This window comes from Rhea pennata, chromosome 1 (assembly GCF_028389875.1).
Source record: "Rhea pennata isolate bPtePen1 chromosome 1, bPtePen1.pri, whole genome shotgun sequence".
NCBI lineage: Eukaryota > Metazoa > Chordata > Aves > Rheiformes > Rheidae > Rhea > Rhea pennata.
Window position 1 is genome coordinate 86,421,447 of NC_084663.1, and position 26,495 is coordinate 86,447,941.

Below are 26,495 nucleotides of genomic sequence, written 5' to 3' on the forward strand. Positions count from 1 at the left end.
TTTTCTGAATGTCAGAGGGACTTTATTTAATGTCTACAGCATGCACTGGTCAAGACTGCATTATGGCCTGCCCTGGCTGAAGAGATGGTTGATTTCCCAGTTAGGTTGCCTAAGGGAGGATGCCAGGACAAGCGCTCTGATCCTCTCATTCATCATCTGAGCCTTGGTAAAGTGACCCAGCAAGTAGGAACTTTCTAAGCCCTTCCTAACCTAAGGGACAATCTGTGAACTGTGTCCTCTATTAGTAGCAGAGTAGTCAGCCTAGCCAGGTTAGTGCACTGTAAACACAAACTGGTTTAGTTGAATGCATTCATTAACCAAAACATCAGTGCAACAGTCAGACACACCAAAAGTGGAAGATTTTGCCACTGTCATTAGATTGATTTGGACCCATTTGGCCACACCAGGATGAGTTATTTAAGCCTGAAATGTTTTCCTTCCAATGCCTTTTTCTGCTTTGCTAGTTCCTTTCTTGTGTGCCATATTGCATGTGAATAAACCGCGCAAATGAGGTCAGAAACTCAGCTTAGCATTACCCCATGTTTGCTAGACACACAGCAAAAACCGTAAGAGGTACAGAGGCATTATTTGCTCCTCTATAATGAGGTTCGTCTTCTACTGGGCATCAGGGCCTACGTGCAAAATGGAGGATTGAAAAGACTGTCCTGGGCTACTTACAGCCACTTGGGTTGGCCAGCTTGTTTGTGGATAAAAGATATGGTGCAATAATTGTGAATGTAGCAAATGTAAAGGGAGAGAGAGATTTTTCCCTGTTAAGGAGGAGGGCTGGGATGACATAACAGAAATGAGAGTAATCCTGCCTCTTCCAGGCTTTTGGTGACAGTGGAGGGAGGAGAAAAAAAAAAAAAAAAAAAAAAAAAAGCCTAACTATGAGTTGCTGAAGCGATGAGGGGGGAAGAATAAGAGGGAAGACAGGAAAAGGCAGGGTGAAGAGTGAGTGAGCAGAACCAGAAATTGTGACCAGGATTAAGAGACTGGGCAGAAAGGGGACACAGGGTCAGAAGGGATCAAGGTGGATATTTAGAGCTAGAGGCCTTAAAAAGAAATGGGTAAATGAAGACAGAAGGCAGGTGAGGTGGGGGCTGGGAGCTCCAAGGTACCCAGGTGCTGCTCCCACAGCATGGTGAGGAGGGAGGGGGACGAAGATGCTATTGTATGTGCTCATGGCTCATCCCTTGCAGTTCAGAATCACTGCTCCAGTGAGGACAGAAATTGAGATCCCATCCATTCATCAGAAATGCAGGATTGTTCTGAAATGTAGGTCAAGTGGTCAAAGTGCATTCTGCAGGTTGAAAGGTCTCAGACCTCCTGATGTTCCCTGGGAAAGACGATTCCCACTTAATGGATGTGTTTGCCTTTTCTTGTCAGCTTCCTTTTTTAATGTTAGTTGTTCTGGTTATCATTTTCCAGGAGCTGAGAACTGTGTGATCTTATCCACAGAAACACAAAGAACGTGCACAGCGCTAGGACCACCAAAGATCAGGCTGTCAGAGTCTGCGCTTGGGCTTCCAGAGTTAGTATTTAGGCCTCTAGTCTTCGCACCCAAGGGGCAAGAGCAGTACCACTTGGAGTGACATATGCTGAGAGATGAATCCCTCAGACTCAGTGACGAATGCAGTAGAAAGCCCACAAAAAATGACCCATCAGGTGTTCCACAGCCACAGAAAGATGAAGCCAAAGATGCAGATGTGAAGGAGTGAGTAGTAGCATGATACAGTGAGCATCATCCTTTCTCTGTACCAGAGAGGCAACTGCCTGACAGAAAAGTAGTGCACGTTTGTGAAATGATAGCATAAATCCAAGTATTTGTCCAGGGGGTGGATGAAAGAATGGACCGGTGTTTCCTGACTTCTGAGCTGCCTGAATGGTTGCTGTCATTTGTTTTCTTCTCTGGTAATTGCACATTGTTTCTCTGCACAGCTCGCTGCACAAATGATTTCATGTACCCACCCGAGCTGTGCATTATTGCTTTTTTTTAAATATTCAAACTTTTATGTGAATCCATGTGATGTCTTATGCAAATTGCTTCTTATGTTACTGTGTCTGTTTGAAATTAATTTGAGTACGATCACAGCTCTGGCTCTGAAGCCATTGCTTAGACTGATCAGTCACCCAGCTTCTCTGATCCTTCCAGTTATCTCAGGAGCAGCAGCCTGAGCCTCCCCTGCTTGCCTCATCCTTGATCCACAGGCGACATCCGCTGGAAGTGACATTAGCTTAGCTCAAGGTCACCTTCCAGGCCATTCTGCTGAGTTTACCAGTTAGTGTAGTCAGGGAAGAAGTATTTAACACGGAAGATGGGACATGGTCCCACCAAATGCATGTCCTAGGAGGGCCTGCAGACATACACCCACTAGGAGTGATTTTTAATCCCCACAGAGCCAGGCTACACTTTGACCAGTGATCTGCCATCCAGACGCTCAGTAAAATGTCCTAAGGCATCTAGGTTCAGAAAAAAACACTGGTATTGCAATGTCAAGAATTAAACTTGCTTTCTGGAAAAGTTTTTCTTAAAGATCTGCCTTTTCTGGCATGGGATCTGCAGATACAGGCTCTACATACAGGTGCCCCATGTTCTTAAAAGATTAGATTCCATTAAAAACGCCTAGGAAAAACACCAGCCACAGACAGCAATACACTACCTAGATTAATCACTAAACAGATACAAGCCATTTCAGCAACATTCCTAATGCTAATTTTCCCTTTTTTCTTCTTCTTGGTTATGAGTCAGAAGCTAGGCTTGAAACCCCTAACCTTCATCATTGAGAAAGATGTAGACGTCACTCCAGCAATGCCTTAATCTTCTATATATATAAAAAAAAAAAGAGAGAGAGAGAAAAGGAACAGTCAGTCACAGAATTTGCTATAACTCCCATTTTATCCCCAGCTTACCCACTGAAACCTGAAATATTTCACAAAAGGATTTCTGCTTTGGACAACTGAGCACTGGCTGGTACCTAGTGACAGCATAGTCTGGGGTGACCAGAAGCCTCATGCTGTTTCACAGGGCTGCGGATGCTAGGCTAGACTCCACCTCTGGCCATGGGAGAGAGCAAGGCAGGAGGTGCTGCTAGGAGAGATGTTGCTGATTCACTCCAGGATGCAGCTGCATGTCCAGCCTGAGGCTGCACCAGAAGAACTACAGTCATCTTTCTCCTTGGCTCCAGTTCCTTGTCTCAGCACCCCAGGTTCGTGTCTTATGGCTCTTGGCTCTCAGGAGATTTCAGCAAGTGGCTCATGGGCTGGTTGGCCCCCAGCAGAGCCAGAGGTCATGGCTGCTTGGGGTTGGGCCTGGATCTGGGGAAACAGGACTGCCTCAGAGCCCAAAAGTGCCTAGCTCACAACGGCTTTCCTGGATTACAATATGAAGGAGCCCTCTTCTGTGCATCAGAAATCCTGTAATATCTACAAGAAGCCTAGCTGTCACCTCAGGTGCATGGGCATGGGCCTGCCTGTCACATATGGTTGACTCCAATTCCTGCACTAGCTCTCTGCTCGCAGAAGGCGGCAGTACTGCCTCTGGGATACATTTGTGCTCCCTGGATAATTACAGCCCTGTAGCATTCTGCAGCTTCCCTTGGGCACCCTTCCCATAGACCCAAACAGCAGCATCATTCCCAGGCAAGCTCCAGGCATCCTTCTTGGCTTGTGCTGCATTAAGAGCAAAGATGTTACGAAAACGTCCTGCAATTACATAAGAAGAGAGGACTGACAGCCATTTCCCAGATCATGACAGGTAGCCCCATCGCATACTCCTACTCAGAGACTTCCTGACTGCAGTCTCAAACCAGACTCAATCTCCTTTCCTCATTGCTGCTATTCAAAGGGTGTTCCAGATCCTCACACTGTTGGGTAAGAAGTTTCTTTTAATTTCCAGCCTCAGTGTATTCATGGCCCAGCCTGTGATAACTTATTCTTGTGCCTTAAGTTTAAACTCAGTGACAAAGCCCTTTGTTAACACAGAGTTAATGTTGCTTGATGATAGCACATTCTTTCCCAGAACACTGAGTTCATCAAAACTCCAATTTCTAGAAAAACAGGACATTTAAAATTAAGGTACATGCCCAGACAACCTTACCTCCCATCCTCTGGAGCTGGCAGCTGTCGGGGGCTTGCCAGCTCTCCATCTGCATTCACTGCATCAGGTATAAAGCATTCGGCAATGAGTGAAGGGGAGCATTACTGGAGACACACTCAAGAATGCTGAGTGTAGTAGGAAGTGAGCAGGGGAGGGGATAGCAAGTCCTTTAGGGGTAGGTTGAGGGGCTGCCTGAGTCCAACCTCTGTGATGAAAAGCAAGGTGTTTCTGTCTACGGGATATCCAGGCAACTTCAATGCAGCGTGTTCAAAGACCTAAGGAAATGATACGCAATTAGGACATCCTGGGGTAACAATTTCAGCAGGCATCCTCCTCTCTGCAATAACACTGAAAGAAAAGGTTTCTTGTAGGAGTCAGCTTATAAAAGTGCAACCACATGGCACCAGTCATCTGGGAAGAACAACAACAGTGTTCACTGAGGGCACTCCCTAATCCGTTTCAGTGCAATGTCACTGAGGCAGGTGAGAGGCATTTTCAACAGCAAATGTAGCTAGTGCAGCAGATTTGGCTCTGCTGCAGTTGTGGAGGGCTCACATGCTTCCTGGCAGCAGCAAGCTGTTTGCCCTTTTATGCAGCTGTAGTCATGTTGCTTTGCCATGGAGGCTGTTGTGTCTGCAGTGAAGGATACCAGCTGGTTGCCATGAGCTTCACTCTCATCTTGCACTCTCCGTATTATGAACACGGAATTAGGGCCAGGATTGCCAGCAGGGTCACAAGGATGCACAACAGACAAGGGCCAGGGCCCAAAATTTTGGCAGTTTTAATACATGGTGATTGCAGTAGCTTCAAGCATAGAAGAGAAGAGTGGTCAGAGTGGCTCTCACTTCATCTCCCTTCCTCTCTATGCTGTTGCCATTTCCAGCTTATCTTTCTCTCACTGCATTAAACCATTAATGCTTTAAAAACTCCTATTGTGTAGAAAGTCATTTCTTATAGTCATTGCTGCTGGGTGCATCTATCCTAGGCAGTGCCTTACAGGAGGGTTAGCATGAAATGCAGCCACAGATCAGGTCCTGCCCTAGACAGGCTGTTCCGCACCCTTCTCTGCCACCAGGCTTTGTGTTGGGCTCTTGATGTCCAGCAGTTTTGGGGTATTGAGTAGCATTCTTTAAATATGTTGCCTACTTTCTGGAGTTTTTTACATGTGGACAGTCTGCAAGACCTTCGCTCTTCCTAGAATGGGCACTTTGCAGATCCAGAAGGGCAGTTCATCATGCTTACCATGACAAATAGATGCAGATTAAAGGACCTAGTCTGGGGCAAGCTGGAATTAACTGTCAGCTGCAGGCCTGAAAGGCTCCACTCCAGAAAAAGGAGAGAGGGACCAAGCACAGAGCAATTTTTCAGGAGGCAGCTGCTCCCCAGCCAGAGCCAAAGCTTCTGTGACAGACAGATGCTCACTCTGTCTGTGAGGCTGGAGGAAACAAAACCCCAGGTGATTACAGTGCTGAAGACATCCCTAGAAAACACAGGAATCCTTGCTAAAATGAGGCCTGGCGATGACACAGAAGATTTTCTAGGAAATCTTGAGCATCTAGATGAGACTGATAACAGCCCTAAGGACATGGAGTTCATAACACTAGCTTGCCTCGGAGGAGAAGCCCAGCCAGAATTAGGAACAACAGGAACTTAAATCTGCAAAATACTCACTGTTCTGCTGACAACTCAGGCAGGAAACATGTTTCAGAGTCTCACATTCCTCAGGGCAGAAACCTGGCCACTTCTGGATCCCCAAATCAATATTCAAAGTCAGAGGTGCTCCTACATGGAAAAAAAAGTGGTAGTAATACTAGAGCACAGCTTCTGGGTCTACCAAGAGGTCCCAGGAATGAGTTCATAACTACTCTGCTCATCCTGAATAGGGGAAAACTACCCAGAAACCATATTGCACTGTAAAGCACCAGGAAAACAAAGACTGAGTCTATAAAACGAACAAAATACTCCATCAAATGGACATATCATGTTCATAGACAGAGGCAGTTGAACCTGCTTATCTCGAAAACAGAAATATGAAATCCACTTCCTGGGAATGGCCCCTGGTACGTGCCACCTTACCAGCCTCACCTGGGCAATGTCTCGCGCAGCAGCAGTTAGACTGGGCTAAAACTGCACTGGTTGTTTGACAGAATGGGTGATCACACATCACGATCCAGTCCTATGTCCTGGGCCTGTTTACTTAGTACAGATATAGCCACAGCTTTGGGGAGACCAACATAGGAGATGGTAGGCTGGATCTCAGCTGTGCCCTATTGCAACAAGGGTAAGATGTCTTCCCCATCCCAGTTGGAGGTGGAATGAGGGAAGGACCAGTTTGGCACAAGGAAGAAGGACATGGTGACAGAGAAGCTGTCTGTAACTTGCTCATCAGGAACTGTCACCTCCTGCCACATGATTACCCAGTTGCCTGGACCTTCCCTGTTGAGGAAACAGCAGAGTGCAGAGAGATGATATAGATTGAGAAGCAGTGGAAAGCTTGCAAGATGTGCTGTGACCAGGTAACACTACTGTTGCTGGGCTCTTTGCTAACTAGACCAGGAAGAGGACTATGGGGTGATTTGGGGAAATCAGAAGAAATATTCCCTGATGATGCTGTGAACACTTCTGAAAAATTACTTCCCTGAATATTACATTTATCTGAAACTTGGGCACCCTACCTAGAGGTATCTGTTCCAGATACTAGTAAAGCTTTGGGATACAGTAAAGAAAGGGACTGCAAGAGCAGCTGAAACCTGAAAGGGTGCCCAGAGTGACACAGCCAAAGCATGTAACTCTGAAAGCCTCTTAGTGTGTCAGAGTCTGCAGTGAATCCCTGAGGTATTCATAAGATACAGGTTTGGTGTATATCTGACATTACAGACTGCTGCCATTGTAGCAGACCTTCCTTCCAAGCTTTTGGCATTTATTCAAGGCGTTCCTGGCAGCCCCTCTTAGCCCAGGATACTGACCACAGACTGCTTTTGTAGCACTGCACTTATCCTGACCCTTTCTGCCTTCTTCCCCTTCAGCCTGCCACAGCCCCAAGCCCCTCTCCTCTCATTTCTTTTCCCATCCCTTTCAGGTAGCAGTTGCACATACGAACAAGCTTCCTCTCCAATAAATATGTCCTACAGGAAAAAAAAACCTCTAAGATCAATTCGTTGGGAAGATCATGTTAGGCTGATGTAACTTCACTCTCTGACAGAATAACTGGCCTAACGGCCTTGCGGGGGGAGAAGTAGTGGATGTGATATGTCTTGACTTTAAGGCTTTTGGTACACTGAAAAGCAAGGAGTTCTCACAAACAAACCGGGAAACAAACACAATCGAGATGAAATCGCCAGAAGGTGCATATCATGGCCAAAAAGTGTACACAACTGGTTTGGGAAGACTGCGCTGTCAGAGCGGAAAGGCATTTCCAGTGGGGCTGCAGGAATCAACAGATTCATTTTCATCAGCGAAAGTTTAAGCTGAATGGTAGGAAAAGCTATTTAACTATCCAGTAATAAAACACTGGACTCAATTGGCCTAGGGATTCCTGTCACTGGAGGCTGTTGAAAACAGGTTCAACAAATATCTGTCAGGGATGATCTGTGTTTACTTAATCTTGTCTCCGGGTCAGAAAGATGAATTAGATGATTGCCTGAGGTCTCGTCCCAATTTCATTTCCCTCAATTAAACTAAACAAACCTCAGAAATCATTGGCAGAAGCAAACCGCAGCAAGCTCTGTTCAGTGCTTCCCCTCCGCCCAGTCAGATGTTAGACTACAGCTAACTCTGCTGGGTAGAAACCAGTTCAGGACTCATTACCTGCCCCCCTGACTGCTGAAAACTAGCAGGATGAATCCTTTCAGCTCTGCTGTCCACAAAAGTACATGTAGTCCATTTAGTTCAGAGGGCTTTTCTGCAGCTCTCCAGAGACCCAAAACTTTTTCAAGGCATTGTTTTTTAAATTTGCTTCCTCAAAGGGCTTACAAGAGCTGGATGTTACATGGGAGAAACACCAAGCAATTCCCAACATAGAGAACACAAGAGTTTGGCTTGATATCTTATCATATAAGAAAAAAATTGCTGGGGGATGTAGTAGGAAAATGTGGGCTTGCATTCAGCACCTCTTTTCTCATAACGCCGTGCTGCTTGTCATGCTAACCTGCTTTGCTTTCCAAGGAGGTGCACCAATTTCAGGGAGAGGTAAATAAACACCTGGACTTTCAGGGATTTTTTTTTTAATCAAACTCAGAAAAAGAAAAGGCCTCCCCAGCTCAATTATGGCTAAGTTACTTCTCTTCTACAAGAGCTCATTTCACAGGGAACATCCCCACCTATTTCAGCCTTTTGCTAAGCTAAAGAAGCAAACTTTTGTCCATGTCCACACACACTAGGAGCCGAAGAGAGGCATACAGACAGACACTGTTATTATGGCTCCTATGTGCCACTGCTAGTCTTAAGCCCACTTCCAAATATGGGTGACAAATTGTGTAGAGCATCCTAAATGAGATTAACGTAATGATCTCTTTAAGACTGTTGTCTTTGTGATCATGTCACATTGGTGCTTCATATGCATCCTGTGAATGATAAATGCACCCAGATCTGTCTTCTCTTCTGTCATTTCTAACCATTCAATTTCTGTGTAGAGCAGAAATTCCTGGTAACAGCAGTGAAGAACAGGATCTCACATTTATCTGTTCCAGTCTGTGAGTAATTCTTCTAAATGCATTTAATCAGCAAACTTCCTTTTCATGCTGCTTTTTTTTGCTGAGCTGGAGCCATTACTGTGAACAGAATTACTCCCAAGGCCAGTGACATTCCTCCACTGTGACAGTTCCCTTTTGACTCAACTCATCATCTCCCTGTCCCCAGTATTTTCCCCACCTTACAGTTCTCTTACTAATTCCTTTTGCTTCAGTTTATCTAGTTGCCTGTATCAAATGTTCTACCAAAATCCAGCCAGACTAGGTCAACTGTTTTTTGTTTTGTTTTGTTTTGTTTTTTTTTCATCTGGGTAAGGAAAAGGAGGTAAAGAAAAGGATCAAGCACATATTGCTTTTGTTGATAAGCCCATTCTGTGAATCCAATTTTCACTTACTGCTGTGGCTTTAATTTTGTTTTCCTCTGTAATTTGTTCCTAACCTTACACTCTATTGAGACTAAACTAATGCTTTTGCAGCTGCCCAGTGTACTTTGGTTTTTCTCTTCCTGAAATATAGCTCCCTTTTTTTTCCAGTCTTGGAGTTCTTCCCTTGAATTTGATGGATCAGCTGCAAATTTTTGCTCCCAAAACTGCAGTTTCCCTGGTCAGTTTTGAAAAAACAAATATAGAGGTGAGCTGGTGAGCTCCAGTTTTGATATGTTACAGCTTCTTAATTTTTACTTGTGCTCTGATAGGATAACTTGCTTTACTCCACCCTCTCTTCTATCTTTTTCTCTCTCCTTTTTCATCATCTTCCCTTTTATCGAGAAACGATACGAAGCAGCTATCAAGATCCAGAGAGATACTTCCACAACACTCTGGAGAGCACTGAAGGTGGCATGAGGAGCATGTCAGCCAAGCATCCACCACTGTGATCTAATTGTGTATTAAATGTTACAGTTTAGGCTAATGGACTAAGTGGTTAGGGACAATTCTTAAGAAGCAGGAACCTGTGAAGTGACTGTAGAACTTCTGGATGAAATAAAGATCCCCTGAAAGGCATTATTATATATTCTGACTGCAAACAAACACACCTAAGCCAAGAATGCAAAGTTAAAGTTTCTCTGGTTCTGAAGACATTAAGGTGCGGAAGTGGGGGGAAGACTCTTCTCATTAAGTTAAGTAGCATTTCTGTGGCTGCTGCAGTTCAGAAGAATTTGCATGTCACAGCTTAGGGGTCCCCCACAAAGCAAATGGATCTTCCTGTCCTTGGACCACAAATAGGATGGACTGAGAAGGATAGAATGTGGCAAGTCAACTGCAGAAATTTTGTTCTTGTGCAAGGACTTTACAGAGGCTAACATTGCTGTCATCGTAGCTGCGTTTTCACAAAATGAAACAGGCATGCTACCTTTTTGGCTTCCAGTTTTATGAACATACTGAGCATTTGTTCACAATGGCACAAACCAAGATCACTGACTCACAGAAAGATTTAGGTGGGAAGGGACTTCTAGAAGTCTCTAGCCCAATCCCCTGCTTGCAGCAGGGTAATTCCCAAACTAGATGAAGTAGCTCAGGGCCTTGTCCATGGAACTTCTCAACATCTCCGAGGGTGGAGATTCCCCAGCCTCTCTGGGCTCCTGTTCCATTGCTGAACTCCTCTCAAAGGGAAGAAGCCTTCTCCTTTATAGTCAGTTTCACTTGTTGCAGTTGTGCCCACTGTCTCCTGTCCTTTCTCTCCGTTCCCTTCTCAAAGTCTGGCTCCATCTTCTCTGTAACTTCCCTATATATACAAAGGCTGTCAGCAGTTGGATGCCTCCTCGGCCTTCATTTCTGCAGGCTGAACAAACCCAGTTCCTCCAGCCTTTTCCCTGAACATCATGTACTTCAGCCCTCCACTGTTGGGTCCTTTTGCTGTATTTGCTTCATTTTGTCAACATCCATTTTGTACTGGGGAGCCCAGCCTTGGACACAATCTTCCAGATGTGTCCTTTCAAGTAACCTTTTCCCTTGATCTGCCAGCCACATTTTTGCTAACACAGCCCAGTTTACAAGGAGCTTTTATTGCTTTAAGGGTTCACTGTTGAATCATGTTCCAAATGCTTCTTGAGAGTTTTGTAGTGATCTGTTACAATCCATTTTGATTTAAGCCTTTTGGGGTTATTGCCACAGAGAAGCTATCATCCCACTGGAACAGTTTCTGCCTGTGCACATATGGTATGCTTTTGGCTCTGCCCATGCAATGGAGATCCCCCTTCAGGCACTTTTGATGGGATTGTGACTTTCGTCCTGTGCCGAATGCATTCAGGCACAGTCCCTCTGGCTTGCTTCCTGATACATTCAGTGATTTTTTATCCTCCTTCCAAATTATGGGCCTTGTATTCATGGTGCTGGCCAGAAAGTTCAGTAACTGACTGTACTTACTTCAGCAGCAGACTAAACTCAGCCCGTAGCTAAGATTGATCAATCCCACAACACTCTTGAGTTATCAAGTTCCTGCCCAACAGGGACTGTGACGTCCCCAGGTCTAGAACAATCTACTTCTTTCAGCAAACAAGCATGGAACATTGTTACCTCTGCTTCAAATTCCAAAGTGTATCCTAGGTATTTAGTTCCTGCTCTTTGCCCTTAGGAGTGTGGATCCCACTATAAATGCAATGATTCAGGCAGGCCAGCATATGAAGGATAATGGAGACTGTAACTCTCAGTTACCATATATTTCTGAAACCTTAAACAACAACAACCAGGGAAGCTACCAAACAGAGAAAGATGCACTCTATTTCCACGCAATGGAAAAAAAATAGAAATGACATGCTGAAATGCTCTCTGCTGCGTGCTGCCAGGGGATTTAATCAGGCGATTGCCAAAGAGATGTCAGTTCCCTGACAGAGTGAGGACAATATGCCTTGTTGAGAAATGTACTCACATTATGGATTAAAATACCAGCTTCAGGATAAACCTAGTATTGTTCCACAAGCAGATGAAAATTTGGGCAAGAACGAACAGCCTCCATCCTTAAAATGGGTGTCACTATCTCATCACACTTTCCAAACACATCTTTTCCTCTCTGCCTACTGTTCAACTACCTCTGGCTAATTCAGGTACCAATAGAGGCAACTTACTGAACACGTCAGGCCAGGTCTACTAGCCCTAGAAGCCTGCCCAGCAGGATCCCATGATACAAAACAACACCTATATCAATGGGGCAGCCACCACGAACAGCACAGTTTATACATGGACAACAGACAAAAGGTGTCTGAGGACACAGCATACAGTGGTGCTACAAGCAGGTGGTCTATAGCCATTACTGAAGGTCTAGGGGTGGGCATCCTGTGTTAAGGTGTCCAAGAAGGAAAGAGATGAAGAAATCAAGTGGGCAGAAAAAGAGGGGAAGAGCTTAGGTGGGTCCATGAAGGCCAGATGTGACCGCAGAGGAGGTAACAAGGATGGGAGATGGAACAGACAGCCAGTGTGGAGGTGTGTGTTTGTAGCCCTCTGGGGTCAAAACCATGTAGAAGAGCTTGTCACAAAAGTTGCAAGAGAGACAACTGCTGTCATAGCTGTTGTCTCAGCTGGCTTTCTCTACACATTTCCTTTTCTGAGCTTGCCATGAGCTGGTACCCTCAGAGGCAGGTAGGTACTCAGCTATGCTTCTTGCACAGCTCTGCTTCCTGGAGGGACGTCCTGCTAGCCTCCAGCTACCTTCCCCTCCAGGGCTCATTTACCTCATGCAGCTGTTTTTATATTGCTGCCAGCTGATTTTCTTGTCACACAATTTTAAACCTCTCTGCCATCCCTTTTCCAACTGGCAGCTTAGGCTGGTCTGCCCGCACCTTTGGCACACATAGCCCTTGGCTGAACTCCGGAGCTGGAGCAGCACTGCCATCTCTCCTCATACTGCATCAAGCCCTGAGATGGTATGCTCTCTGAACGATAAGAAATTGTACAGACTGGAGACTCCATCAAACATAAGTTATCTAAAGAAATGAAGCAGTCTGGAAGCAGCCCTTGACCCTGGGGGACTTACTTTTTTAGGGGGCTGGCTCTGGCTGGCTGGCAAGGAGAGCTTTCATGTCATTTCTGCCAACCCTGATCCTCCTATCCCCAAAAGGAGCCATTATAACTGAGAATACCTGGATTTTTATCACCATAGTCCTCAATCTGCCACAGAATCACAGAACAGTTGAGGCTGGAAGGGGCCCTTAGAGATTGTCTAGCCCAACCTCACAGCTCAAGCAGGGTCACCTAGAGCAGGTTGCCTAGGACTTTGTCCAGATGGCTTCTGAATATCTCTCCGAGCATAGACACTCCATAGCCTCTCTGGGCAACCTGTTCCAGTGATCAGTCACCCTCATAGTAAAATAGTCTGGCTCAGCTGATAGATGTTATGAAATGCCAAAAGCTCTAAGAACGTATGTGAAGGACACAGGCACACCTCACCTGGGAGAAATGTGCAATGGAGGCCAAGATGCACTTTACTATTGAGAAGAAGGCACAAGGACAGGCAGGATGGGACAACAGAGAGTTAGCAAAAAAGGTGAATAGATCAGCTGTACTCTCCAGAGAAACACACCTGTGTTTCTTTTATTTTGTCTCCCTCTAGGGAAAGGAGATAAGAGAAATCAAATATCTGTGACAGATGTTAGTCACACTGCCTCATGTGCTACTGAAGGGTGCTTGACATTGGGGGTGGGGAAGGAGCATAAAGCTCTAGGCATAGTAAAAAAAAAAAAAAAAAAAAAAAAAAAAAAAAATCAACCACTTTGTCCCAATCCTCAGCTGGCAATTAGGACTTTAGCTTATCTGGCATAGAATGTTTTGACAAGCTCTCTCAGTTGCCAAGTCTAAGCCAGCCTTCCTTTTTGAGCAGACTTTGTCTTATTTCTTTCTAGGCAGCACGTAGAGAGGAAAGAGGAGAGCTGAAAGGCTACCGAGGACACTGGGACAAAGAAGAGGCAAAGGAGACCAGATTTCCTTTTCCAAGGCGTGACATTGAATTCATTTGCTGTGTTGCAGAATAAGGAGAGAAAGGTTACCTTCAGAGGTGATCTGACAAACAAAAATAATTACATAAAGAAAAAAAAAATGGGGATTTGTGAATATTCATGAGCAAGTCAAAAATCCAAAATTAACGAGGAAATTAATTACCAAACTGATTAGACTGCCAACTCCTTTTATTTAAATAAATCAACAATTGCCTTCATGTGACTTCTGCTGAAGAATGCAGAGCTAATCCCAACTCCTCCCAGGAGGAATTTTTGCGTTGTCTAGGATGACCCCAGCACTTTTGAAATCAAACAGGCACTGCTAATCAAGCAGCCTGCCTTTCAGCCACCAGGAGATTTCCCATTGCCCAGTGCTCCGGATTTTGTGGTTTCACGATCGCCTGAGCCAATCTAACCGCTGGCTGCTATAGTTGTGCTCTCCCTGGTCCCACCCTCTTACTCATGCTGACTCTGAAGAGCTGTTCCAGCATGCCAAACTGGCAGAAAACTCATTTAGCAATTGAAAGAAAAAAAAGGAGTTTTTTCCTAGGTCAAAGTACTGAAATGGCTCAGCTAAATGCCCAGTGAGCAACGACACAGGTGAGGAATGCAACCTAGCCTAACTTGGAAGTTGGATCAAATGCTGAAGTTAACCCTGCTATGAGTGGTGGAAAGCAGTAAATGACATCTAAAGGTCGCTTCCCACCTGAACTATTACATGAGACTAAGGCAGGGCAAAACTGCAACAGCCAGGTTGGCTTAATAGTCTTGTGAGGTGGCTCTAATTTTAATCTGCGCCCTCTCCCCCAGGAACAGCCTCATGCCTCTCCTGTGCCATTGCCAAGGCTCAAGAGACCCACTGCTGCTTCCAGCACAGTAACTTGTGCTGCACAATAATGTGAATGGTGGTGCCATGAAAAAGATCAGCAGGAGACTTTCAACCCAAACGTAGGTGAGTTATCTGTTAAACTACATTATCAGATTGGGGCTGCAGGCCTCTCCGTGGTCATGTCAGGATTCAGAATAAGATGTGAATGATTACAAAGGAGAAAAGTGGTATTTGCATGTGGTTATACTGATCTAATGCCTTGCAGCTATGGCATGCAACTTCACGGCCCTGCTCCCCCCTTTCCTACAACGCTCCTCTGACAGAGATGCCCACTTCACCTCCGACATAACACCTGCTTGCCAGAAGTCCTTTCTGCTAGGCCAGTGAGACAAACTCGTTTGGCACCTAGGCAGGGAAGTGGCAGAGCCAGCACCAGAGAAGGGTCTGGAGGAACAGCCTCACGCAGCGGCGGCAGCAGCAAGCCAGTCACTGCGCAGCTCAGTGCCACCAGGCCATCCAGCCACTCATTCCTGCCCTCCTGCCCCTTCCCTTGCGCTGGGCTCTTCGCTAAGCCATCACGACACACGCACAGCTAGCAGAAAACCCACCCAACCCGAAGGGCGCGCTCTTCGCCCGTCCGGCAGGCTCAAACATCCCCGAGGCCGCCCGCAGGGAGCGAGCAGCACCAGCCTCGCTGCCTCTGCGGGCGGCAACGGCAGCGGGCGGCCCCCCGAGGCCTCGGCCGGCAGGCCAGGGCAGCCAGGCTGCGAGGGAGCCTTCACGCCTGCCTAGGAACTGCAAACGGCCTTGGGGGCAGGCCAGCGCTACACCTGCGGCCGGCGGCGGCGGCGCCCGCTCTCCCTTCCCTGCTGGGGACCGCCCGGGGCCGCGCCCGCGGCCATTCACCAGCGGCTGCTCATGAATATTCACGAGCGCTCATGAATATTCACGCTGCGGCTCTCCCACACCGCACACGTCACGCCGGGGAGTCACCCTCGGCCGGAAGTGGCCTCGCGGCCGGCCTTGGGAACCCCGCGCGCCCTCCCCTGTCGGCACAGCAACTTCCGCCCTTCCTCCAGCCCGAGCTCCCCGCGCGCCGGCGCCTCGTACTTCCGGTAAGCGCGCGCCCACGTCGCCCCCCGGCCCTCGCACTTCCGGCCCCGGCGCGGCCGCTCGCGGCGCAGCCGCCGCTCTGCCGCGCTCCCGCCGACGGGAAACGTGCCGCAGGCCGGCGGCTGCTGCCGCTCCGCCTCTTTTTCAAGCAAAGCCGCCGATGACGCCGTTCCGTTCCACTCCGCGCCCCGGAAGAGCTGAGGCGTGCCCCGCCTCTTGACCCGGAAGCGACTCGGCGCTCCTCTTTCCGGTGAGAAGGCCGCTGCCGCCGCTGAAGTCGGGGTTGGGGTCGCCGCCGGGGGGTGGTGCGCGGTAATGTGCTGGGTGGCGGGTGGGGGAGAGGGGAGAGCCGGGGAAGGGGCACTTCCGGGGCCGCAGGGATCCGGAAGCGGAAACGGAGGGGGGTGTTGGGCTGTCTGTTCGGCCGTCCCGGTGTCTGGTGCAGAGCGCGGCCGAGGCGCGCTCCGGGCCGGCCCCACGCCTCGCCGCGGCCTCTGCATCGCGCCCCTGGGGGCCGAGCGGAGCGGCGAGCTCCCGTCCTCGGCCACCGCCGCCGTGTGCGCGCGAGGCCCCGCGGGGGGAGGTGGGTCCAGGCCCCCCCTCCGGTCTCGGCCGGGTCCGTGGGAGAGCGCCTTCCCCCCGCTATGGCCGCTCCCCCGAGGGTTGGATGTGGCCGGCGGATGCGGGGGCCCTGCCCTGCGCCGCCCGCTGTCATGCAGGCTCCCAAGTGCCCCTGTAACCCTGGCGGTTTGTTTGCAGAGACTGCCCCGGAAGGAGGAGAAATGCAAGAGGAGGGAGAGTGAGAGGGGTAAGGAGCTCCCGGAGCTGTGTGAGTGACCCCTAACCCCCTGCCTTTGCCCCAGGTGCTCAGGCTGCCCCAGCGCATGCATCGAGTTGGGGGAGTGGGCTGCAGGTCACAGCGTTTGGGACTTGAAGTCACATGGGCTTCAGGGCGTGGGAGAAGGGACTGACTGTCTGGAAGGAATTCAACTGTAAGGTGTGTGGAGTACGTACCCTGCCAGGCATCTGTTTCCACGGCGGCTCAAGTAGCTGGGGTGGTGGCTGTGCATGTGTCAAGGAAAAGCACTAAGATTGTTCCAGCCCTTGCGTGTGGGCTTGAGATTTTGCATTTGAGGTATGCCTCGTGTGTTTTTTTTCTTTTTCCCCTAAAAATGTAGTAGTACTTGGATTTTTTGTTGCTTATGAGCTTAGTGGAGACACTTTTGCAATTGATCTAATATCTTGTATGGCCTTCAGCATCAGTAGTATTTTTCAGCAATTAAGCCTAAAAACTCTTTGTTATTGAACAAAGATCTAGGCAGATACAAAGCAACATTTTAAATCATTCTTGAGTGTCATATTCAGGGCTTTTTCTCAACTAAAAAGTCTATACTGAATGGAAAATATAAGCTGGGTATGTGGAGAATAAGGAAAACATATTAAAAGTAAATCTTTAAATACCTGCATATCCATCTTTAATTATACCTTCCAGAAACACAGCCTCTACCTTGCTATATACTTGCATATGCTTTTATCTGTGTGTTTATGATTAAAGTGATGACCTGCAAAGAAGTATAAGTCCTGCACGTTAAATATGTGATTCTGTGAAGTACTCTGAGAGCTAAACTTCAGATTCCTTGTCCCTTGTGAGTTCTCTAGTTCACTTGGTTGTTTATTTGGTGTATATAAATATGAAGTGTGTACATAGAAGGTGTTTCTGGTTTGTATCAGGAGGGTACGTTGACATCTATCTGATACTAGACTGGTGAATGGGAAGAAGGTCTCATCTCTGGCCTGTTTATGGAAGCTGGGATGATGAAGGCACTGCAGTGGGAACATGCTGTGATACAGGGTTGAAGCTGCAGCCCATATACGATAGGTATAGCAATTGGAAGGGTTACTTTCAGGGTTCTGGTAAAGTAAGTGTGAGCTGTATTAAAGTTGGGGCTGTGAATAGGGGTGCATGTTTATAAAATATCCTATAACTGAGACTGGGAAAGGGAAGGGGTGGCTGTGGGTATTAAGACAGTAGCTTGGTGGAGGAATCTTATCTTTGTTTTCTCCCTTTGGAAGATTGGCGTAATAGTGAGATTGCATGAAAACTTCAATTCTTACACCATTTCTCTTTTCTCTTCCCATTCCTTTAACTTCATTGGACTTAAATCTTTCAAACTGATTATTGAGGTCTGGTATCTGCTCAAGAATGAAGATTTTTTGGATGGGGAAATGGATTCTAAGAGAGTTTAATGAGAACAGCGTAGTCATTTTCCGAGAATCAGTACAAGGCTTTCTTAACATATGTGTTTTGTAAACTAAGCAAACAGAAGTTAGGTGCTTGGTGAAGTTCTAGTAGGAAACTAAACAAAGACAGGAAGCAAATGGTGTCCTAGCCTATGTTGGTTTAGATCTTAGAATCTGAAAATGGATTTGCCTTTCGTATCTTGTACTCTTCAAATGAGAGGATTGTTGTGAGATTTTTATTTAAATTGGCATCTTTCTGATTGATTGAATGGGAAACTTTAGGAATTAAAGGAAATCAGGAAGAATTAAAAAAAATTTTTGAATATGTATATGATTGTTATATGAGACATTTTTCTATAGAATCAGTTTCACTTTTTTAATGTGGAAGCTGAGCAGATAGAGATTTTCTTGCTAAAAAAGCAAAGAACAAGAACAACAACAACAAAAATTCCTTGACATTCCAAGCAAAAAACTCTTGGTTTAGGAGGTGCTCAACTGTCAAGGAATGTCTTATCTCTTCATTTATGTCCATCCTGTGGAAGAACAAGCCCTACAATTAAGAGTATTACATACACAGGACCTTGCTGTAGGCAAAGTATAGAATGTATTTGGCTCAGTGAAGAAAGTAAATGAAGGAAAGTAAGATTTTTGCCCCATCTGATTCGGCCTGAATCACAGCAGTGTAAATCCAGAGTAATTCAGTCAATCAGCTGGCAGTCTGGCCATATGCCACTAGTATAAGCAAATAATTCATCCTTAAGTATATTTGTTGGTTGGTTTGATGAGGCAGGCATACTTAGCTCTGTTGTTCCATGAGCAATTCATAAAAATAAAATTAACAGGTAATTTGGTTCATTTAAATACTGATCCTCTGCATAGAGGAAAATTATCTTTCCATTTTGGCACACATGCAACAGTTTCACATGCATTTATTCTATTCGAGTATGCTTCCAGAAAGTAACTATTTCATGTTATTCAGGGCATTCTCCACGGTTTATCTGATGACTGAGGCCCTTCAGAAACAGTATTTGTTAATTAGACCACTACTATATGATAACTGAAGTAGAAGTGGAACAATTTGCAGATAGCTGCATGAGAAACCTACAGTGCTTGATTTCATTAAGTAGCTTACTCTGCTAGTCATAATGTTCTCTATTTTATCTACCGATTTTGCCATATTTGTTCAGGGATGGGTGCATCTTCTGCTCTAGAAAATATTCTTTTCTGAATTTCTTTAATTTATGACTGACATTTGCGTAAGTGTTGTAGGCTTTGCTAGCTAGTAATACTGCACAAATGAATGGTCAGATTGGAATGGAAAAGAGTGAAATATTAGGTTTCTTCTTCAACTGGATATTCTTGAAAATATTACACTTCTGTCTTCAGAGAGATGTTTTTCAGTGTCTAACCAGTCCTCTGACTGCACAGAGTTGAGATGAAGCAGTGGGCACCTGACTGAGGAAAGAATCTTACAGAGTCTTATGCCAAAGACAGGGATGAAATGGGCAATACAAAGCCATGGCTTTATCTCACTTGGAAATAGGGTGTCTTGGGCACAGAGTAGTCAGGTTGCTTTCCCACTGTATAGTTTTGTTGGATGGGAGTGAAGAGGATACTGTCTGTCGGGAATCTGGAGTGGCATTTCCTTTTTTTTGGGGGGGGGGGGTTAAAGTGGTTAGAGCAGTGGGCAATAGAAAGTTAGGAGCCTTATGTTTTTTACTTCTTAATCTGCTGTGGCTGTCTGTATCTCAGGCAAGTTTGCTTCCCTCTTTCTTTCTGTCTTTCTTCCTGTGTAACATAATGCCAATGTCCCCTTGCTGCCTCCAGGTCCTTAGCATTGAGCTGGGGTGGAAGGGCAGGCAGGGTCCAGACTTCTCACCACTTGTGGGATCAGACTGTCTGTGTCAGTGAAAAATGGTTTTCAGCTGTGTTTGCCTGGCTGCAAATGCACAGACTTCTTCATTAATGTACTTGCACTTGGGCTGATGGTAATCAAAATTTTTGAGGTGTTTCAGGGCAGATGTAATCAGGCACTATTTTGCATGGAAGTCTGTGGGCAAGAGGCATTTGAGAGGGACCTGAGCCTCTGGAAATGGCAGACATGACTTTTTTCCCTTGGAAAATAACAGGAATTGGGCAGACAGCTTGAAATTGGGGAGGAGTTGTTCAAGTAAGAAAGGGTGGAGGGGATAAAGGAACTGTCATGGCATTAGACTAAGCCGGTTTCCTATTGGAGTCTCTTTGGGTTTAATGTTCCTTTTGTGTGTGTGTGTCTGTCTGTCTTGTCTTCATTCTCCTCCATTCCTCTTCCCTTCCCCCCTTCTCTTCCCCCCTGCGCCCAGCTAGGATGGAAGAATCTCATTTCAACTCCTCCCCGTACTTCTGGCCAGCGGTGCCCACCGTCTCGGGACAGGTAAGATCTTTGTCTTCCAACCTATTATGCTGGTCTTGCTTCCTGTTAGAAGTTCATGTGTGATAAGTGTTTCTGTCATGTTTCTTGCTCAGCCAACTGCTGGGAAGAGGCTGCACTGCAGTATTCTAAAAGCCGTTCTTCCCACCTGTTTAGATTGAGAACACCATGTTTATTAACAAGATGAAGGAGCAGCTATTGCCCACAGAGAAGGGCTGCAGCCTGGCTCCCCCCCACTACCCTGCCTTGCTGACAGTACCCACCTCTGTGGCTCTACCCACTGGTATCTCCATGGACTCGGACACCAAGCCAGAGCAGCTGACACCACACAGCCAAGCCCCTGTGACTCAGAACATCACTGTGGTACCAGTGCAGTCTGCTGGGCTCATGACAGCAGGTAGGGGGTTCCAAAGAGCCGTGGGACAATATGAAGGAGACTCCAGGATGGGAAGGGGATGGGGAGTCCTGGAGAATCCTTGGGGGACATTAGATTAATCCTAGCCTTATTGATGATGTGGACTGTCTTGGCCCTAGGCATGGATTCACTGTGACTCTTTAGACATTCTTGACACATGGATGTTGACTTCCAGCAGTGGAACCTGGGGATATTTGGAGGAAGGGCAAGCTACTCTGTTCATTTGCATTGTGGTCAAAAGTAGATGCATAAAGTTTACTTCTTTGAGTTGAAGAGGTTTGAAATAGTAAGAGATATAATACCTGACTTTTTCCATCTTTCTCTGTTTGCAGGTCCTGGTCTGGTGATAACCTCCCCATCAGGTTCTCTGGTGACCACAGCATCCTCTGCCCAAACCTTTCCCATCTCAGCCCCCATGATTGTCTCCGCACTACCCCCTGGCTCCCAGGCAGCCCTCCAGGTGGTACCAGATCTGTCCAAGAAAGGGACAACCACCCTCTCTGAAGGTGCTGGGGGTGGTGGGGGTGGGGGAGTTGCCCCCAAACCACCCCGGGGCCGGAAGAAGAAACGATTGCAGGAGTCGGGGCTGCCAGAGATGAGTGATCCCTTTGTGCTGTCAAACGAGGATGATGAGGACCAGCACAAGGATGGCAAGACGTACAGGTGGGGAGCAGGGTTCAACCATGGCTGTAACATTGCATGGGGATGGGGGTGTATTTCACCCTTTGGAGGGTTGTATGGGGAAGAAAAGATCTGTACCTCATCCCTGTAGAGTCCCTGAGTATAGAAACTTTCTGCTGCACAAGGAGTTTAGTTTTCTTTCTAATTGGAAATATTTGCAAGCCTGTGGGTTGTCCCCAAATGAGGGATCTCCTTTTTAGTGGACAATCTCAATTTCCTAAATATACAGATATTAATGCTACTATAAGTCAGTTAATGACCAAGATCTTACAGGGGTTGAGCCATATCCTTAATATCACAGCCAGGTGCTCTGGCTAGTGTACTGCAAAACACAGTACTGTTGGGTGTAACTGGAGCACTTCAGATATAGGTGGGAGCCCTAGTGTGCCTTGCTGCCCCTGAGCTAGAGCTCCAGACTGTGCAATGCAAGTGCTACAAACTGGAGGCACAGAGCAGGGAGTGAACTGTGGTGATGTGTCTGCTCCCATATGCATTGCCCCTTGTGCTCTCCTGTTTCAGCATTCCCCCCAAAACAGAAAAAAAGTATATTTCTGAATTAGATATAAAGGTATTTCTGAGCCTTCAGGGTATCAAATAAGAGGGGGGAAGAGTTCTGAGCCCTGAGGTTGGCTTTCTGACCTTGGAGGGATGTGGCCCGAGTTTGTAAGTGAGTGGTAGCAAAGAGAGAGGTTAATTAAGGAGAAGTACTGGAGGATAATGAGCATGGGTGTTTTTGAGAAGGTGGGAACTGGACAGAACAGAGGAATGCTAGGAAAGAAATGTGATGGACCGTGTTGGTTGGGAAGTGGGAGCATGTATGGGTGATTTAGTGATGGGTATTTCAGAGGGCTAATGAAGATCAAGAAGAGACAAGGGAGTAGCACAACGATAAAGTTTCTCCTGTTCTGCCCTTTGCACGTAGGCAGATTGAAACAGAAATAGGAGATTGTCCCCAGTTCTTCTCACTTTCCTACTGTGTGCCCATTATTCCTTCTGAAAGTTTCCCTTTTGCCAACCTGGACTTTTTTTTCCCCCAGATTTAATTATGTTTCTCAGATTAAGTCCGAACAATATGGAGGTATTTATACAGAATCAGTGCATCCATTGCAGGGTTTGTATTATTTTTAGCTATAACATTTCAAAAAGGTTTACATTTTTAAATCAATACAGTTAAATGGGTACAAAGCCAGACTTTGGATCAGCCTTTTAGTTCCCTTACCAGTGTCCCAGTTTTTCCACTTTGAAAATATAATCAGCGTATGGTGAAGAGGGGTGGGAGTGTTAGGTAGCTTGCTATGTGTAATCCCACCATTTATTTTGGGCCCTAGCCACAATTCCGCACTAGTCAAGCTGCTTACAGTCTGGGTTGCTAATTAGGTTGTTAAATATTTATTTACAGGGGACACAATTGGCAGTGAACACTAGAATTAAAGCTGAACGAAGGCTTTAATTATAGCTCCTTGTTTACTTGCAAATTTGGAAAAAAAAATACCCATGACCAGGTGTAGTGACTCAGCAGAAACTTCATGAACACCAATAGTCTATGTAACAGCTCATGAAAAAGACTTAACAAAAAAAGACAAACGCATTTATATGTAGGAACATATAATCAGGAAAATTTCCTGTGTTCACATTTAGTCTGAATGTGGTGCCTCTGCCTCTTCCTTTAGCCCCTGTCCCAAGCAGATCTTCCTCTGAGCAGTGTTAAGGTGGAAGATAGCTAAACTGAGATTTACTGAAGATCACCAAGTAGTACTTCTGTACTTCTGCCTTCATTGGTGGATGCCTTCCTTTTGGCTGATGCTTTTCATGTGCAAGTTCAGAGCTAAAAATAATTGTTGAAAACCAAAGGAAAATGCTGCCTCCTCTTGAAGCTGTCGGAGAGGTGACCTTTGTAAAATACAGTAAAATTATTTCTCCGTTAAAACTTTGAGGATTCCTAGCCCCTTTCTGTTTTCTGGAAAAAAAAAAAAAAAAAAAAAAAAGACAATTTTGGTAATTCTTGTTACTACAATATGCAGGCATATCTTAGCTAAATTAGGATTGTAGAATGAGATGTTTCTTTTGTTCCTTCTCAGGCTGGGGAAGGAGTTGCTTATGGTACGTGTTTGTGTAATTTCGCTGATTCTGGTGGTGATATGCTGAGGACAATCTAGTCAGTTGCCTGGAAAGAGTTGGACTATGTTGATCATCTTGATTGTGTGTTTTTTAGGTTTTTTAATAGTGAATTTCTAATGTCTTTTGTCAAATTGAATTACTGTTTGGTTTTATGTTTCTCTTTTGACTCTGAGCTTTGTCCCAAGTATCTGAGCAAGTATTTGCTTATATCTGACTCCTGGTGTACTGTTGGAAATACAGGAAGGCCTTGAATGGGCAGCACTGCAGGCAGAGAGCTCTGGTGGGACTGGAGCACAAAGAGGATTTGCATATTGCATATCAGCCTGCTGCACGAGGAGATTCCAGGTCCAGAACAGTGTAGCTCTCCTGCTGTCCTATCAGCTCTAGAAGTAAACCTGTAGCCTCCTCTATAAGTGATATAAGAATTCTTGTGACTAGATTTTTCTTTGTAAGAAAAGGTGTGAAGCTTTTGCTAATGATGGTGTTGCTTGCGAATCTTGACCATCTAGCTTTAGGATTAGTCTAGCAAAGTCCTTATACTTGGCTTTGCGTCATTAGATGAATGCTTACACCTACAGGGGATGGCATCTAAACCAGTTCTGTGAAGCATTTTCCGTATAAGGAAAATATTTTTTGCTCATTTTACTCATACGTAGTGTCATTTTAGTCTTGTCTGGACTCAATGTCAAGTGTTTATTAATCTTCCCTGACATCTTTGTAGAATTCACTTTTTCTGTGGAAAATGAAATAAACATCAGAGGTGTTTCTAGAAAGATGCTGGCAGTATGAAGTACATGGCTTCTCATCAGAGCTAGGAAACAGTGCTAGGGAAGAGAGAAGTAGCATAGATCCTGGAGATAGTAGTATTTTTGCATACTATGGCTTCTGCCTGTATACAGAAGCACTTCTTGAAGTTTGTGGTGTGATATGATCAGCTGACAGGGCTGATGAGGTGTTTCAGGTTCAGAACAAGGCCAGATCAGTTCTCTGACAAACAGTTCTCCAATAAGTTGATATTTTACAAGGGATTGATAGCTTTTTACAGGTATTACTTGGTTCCACTATTTAGCTTGTAAAGTCATTGTCTGGAATGGTTTTGCAAGTTGTCCTTTTGAACCTAGGACATAAACAGAAAAATGGTTGGGTTGAGAAGGGCCTTGCCATCATACTGTAACCAATGAGCTCTCTGTTTCCCATATCCAGTTCTGAGTTTCCTTACTTTCACTAGGCTATGGAAATAAAAGGGAGTTTCAGTTTGGGAAACATGAGCAGCTAAGGATTTTAGGAAGCTTCTGAAATAAATCTAGGGAGAAACAAGGCACATAAGCCAAATGGCTTGGCAATAAGTAGAGTTGAGCTCTAGTAAAGGAAGAAACTGAGTGGAGGCCCCCTTTAATTGGGGAATTACGGAGGCAAGAGGAGGCAGTGGAAGAACAGAAAGGCACGTTCTCAGACATTTCTCATTTGAAGCCTTTTTTTTCAGCCTTGTGTGGGATTTAGCATTGCTGTTTGTTGAACTTCCTGTGGTTTAGAATAGATTCAAAAACTGGTGAGTCTGGCTCTTGTAAGCCACATATATCTGTGAAAATATGGCCAAATTTGGCTATTTGTTAGCTTTGGAAAGATGTTAAGCATGCTCAGAAATGCTTTATAGTTCAGTAATTGAAATATGTGAAGATTGTATTCTCTCTGATGTTACTTGAGGCTTGCATCACTCCAGGCACTGACCAGATTGTCCATCTCCCCAGAACAACTAAATACACTATACCCTCTCTTAGTTTCTATATGAGACTGGACTATGTGTGCTCTCTCTGCGGTAATAAGCATCTTCACAGGAGCAGGGCTGAAGGGCCAAGGATGCCTTTAGGCATACATAGTGCTCATTCTGCTTCAGAAGGGATTCTCTATGCCCAGCGTTGACCGTAACCACCTCCTAGTGGCCACAGAGGCAGGGTGATGAAGACACTGCTTGGTTAAAATGCAGTGGGGACAACCATGTGATATAAATAGGGACTGGAGCTGATGGTGTCTAGGAAGTCTGGAAATTTGAGTAGAGATGCAATGAGAGTGGGAAAGGAGAAGAGAATAAAGATTAGGAATGTTTGTGTAAGAAGCCTAGAAACTAGGGAATGCAGCAGAGGTTGCAATGGGGAATGCATTTGCAAAGGGAAAGATGGCACAGAAATAAGCTATGAGGAGCCAAGCCTGAGAGGAGGAGGAATGAGACAGATAAGCTGAGGTGGGAAAATGAGATGTGTATAATTAGCAGAACAGGTGCAGACAAGAACATAGGAGGTGGACAGACAAAAACAGGGGTAGAAGAAAGAAATGTTGAGGAATTGGTAGAAGGAAATGGGGAAGAGCAACTAAAGTAGAGGATAGGGAGGATGGGACGTGGGTAAAGAGGCTGGGATGGGGCTAAGAAGCTGGTGTTTGAGACAGAGGATGCAGCAGATTGGAAGGGTAGGGGCAAAGGGGGATTAAGTTTGGAAGTATCAGGCAGAAAGTTTGACCACATTCCCTCCAAAGCCTGGAAGAATTAAAGCCATTTTCTTAAGTTTTGCCATATCTGCAATGAGCACAAGTATGTGACATCCTCTGGCAAAGAGTCTCGTCCCCCTCTAATGCTATGCTGAAAAAGATGTCAAGTTACCGTTGCCATCATTTATCCTCTTAGCTGCAATGACAGAGGTTTGTGCAGTGGATCTTAAGATTGCTGATGACCAATGTGGGTGTCAGTATGATGCCACATGTTGGAATTTCTGTTTGCTTTTTTTAACAAGTAGTTCCGTGAGCAGCGGAACTAATGAAGCCTGGTTTCCAGCGGCTCTCTCCTGTGTGGATTCTCTGATGTCTAATCAAGGGTGAGCTTATTAGCCTTTCCCTCAGCAGTGGGCTCTAATAGGTTCTCTCTTCTTTTACCAGCTGCATATTTTATGAGACTTGTAGTGACTCTATTGTTAAGATCTTTACCCCT

General features: G+C 45.7%; 1 protein-coding gene and 1 long non-coding RNA gene across 13 annotated transcripts in view; one reads left to right on the forward strand and one right to left on the reverse strand.

Moving 5' to 3' along the window:
- On the reverse strand, positions 1–15,767 carry LOC134150789 (uncharacterized). The gene is made up of 4 exons (XR_009960719.1): positions 15,651–15,767; positions 5,771–5,881; positions 4,100–4,374; positions 1–2,825 (listed from the first exon to the last, which is right to left on the reverse strand). It is a non-coding gene; the product is annotated as an uncharacterized LOC134150789 (long non-coding RNA).
- The window catches only part of ZNF384 (zinc finger protein 384), a 25,446-nt gene continuing 14,548 nt past the window's right edge, over positions 15,598–26,495 (forward strand). The window contains exons 1-8 of one of the 12 annotated variants that reach the window (XM_062594634.1): positions 15,598–15,655; positions 15,768–15,903; positions 16,413–16,461; positions 17,385–17,532; positions 20,237–20,307; positions 20,461–20,701; positions 21,052–21,382; positions 26,305–26,382. In XM_062594634.1, the coding sequence (XP_062450618.1) occupies positions 20,242–20,307; positions 20,461–20,701; positions 21,052–21,382; positions 26,305–26,382 (716 nt within the window). In that variant the 5' untranslated portion in view covers positions 15,598–15,655; positions 15,768–15,903; positions 16,413–16,461; positions 17,385–17,532; positions 20,237–20,241. The other 11 variants (XM_062594578.1, XM_062594608.1, XM_062594616.1 and 8 more) reach the window with 11 other exon arrangements.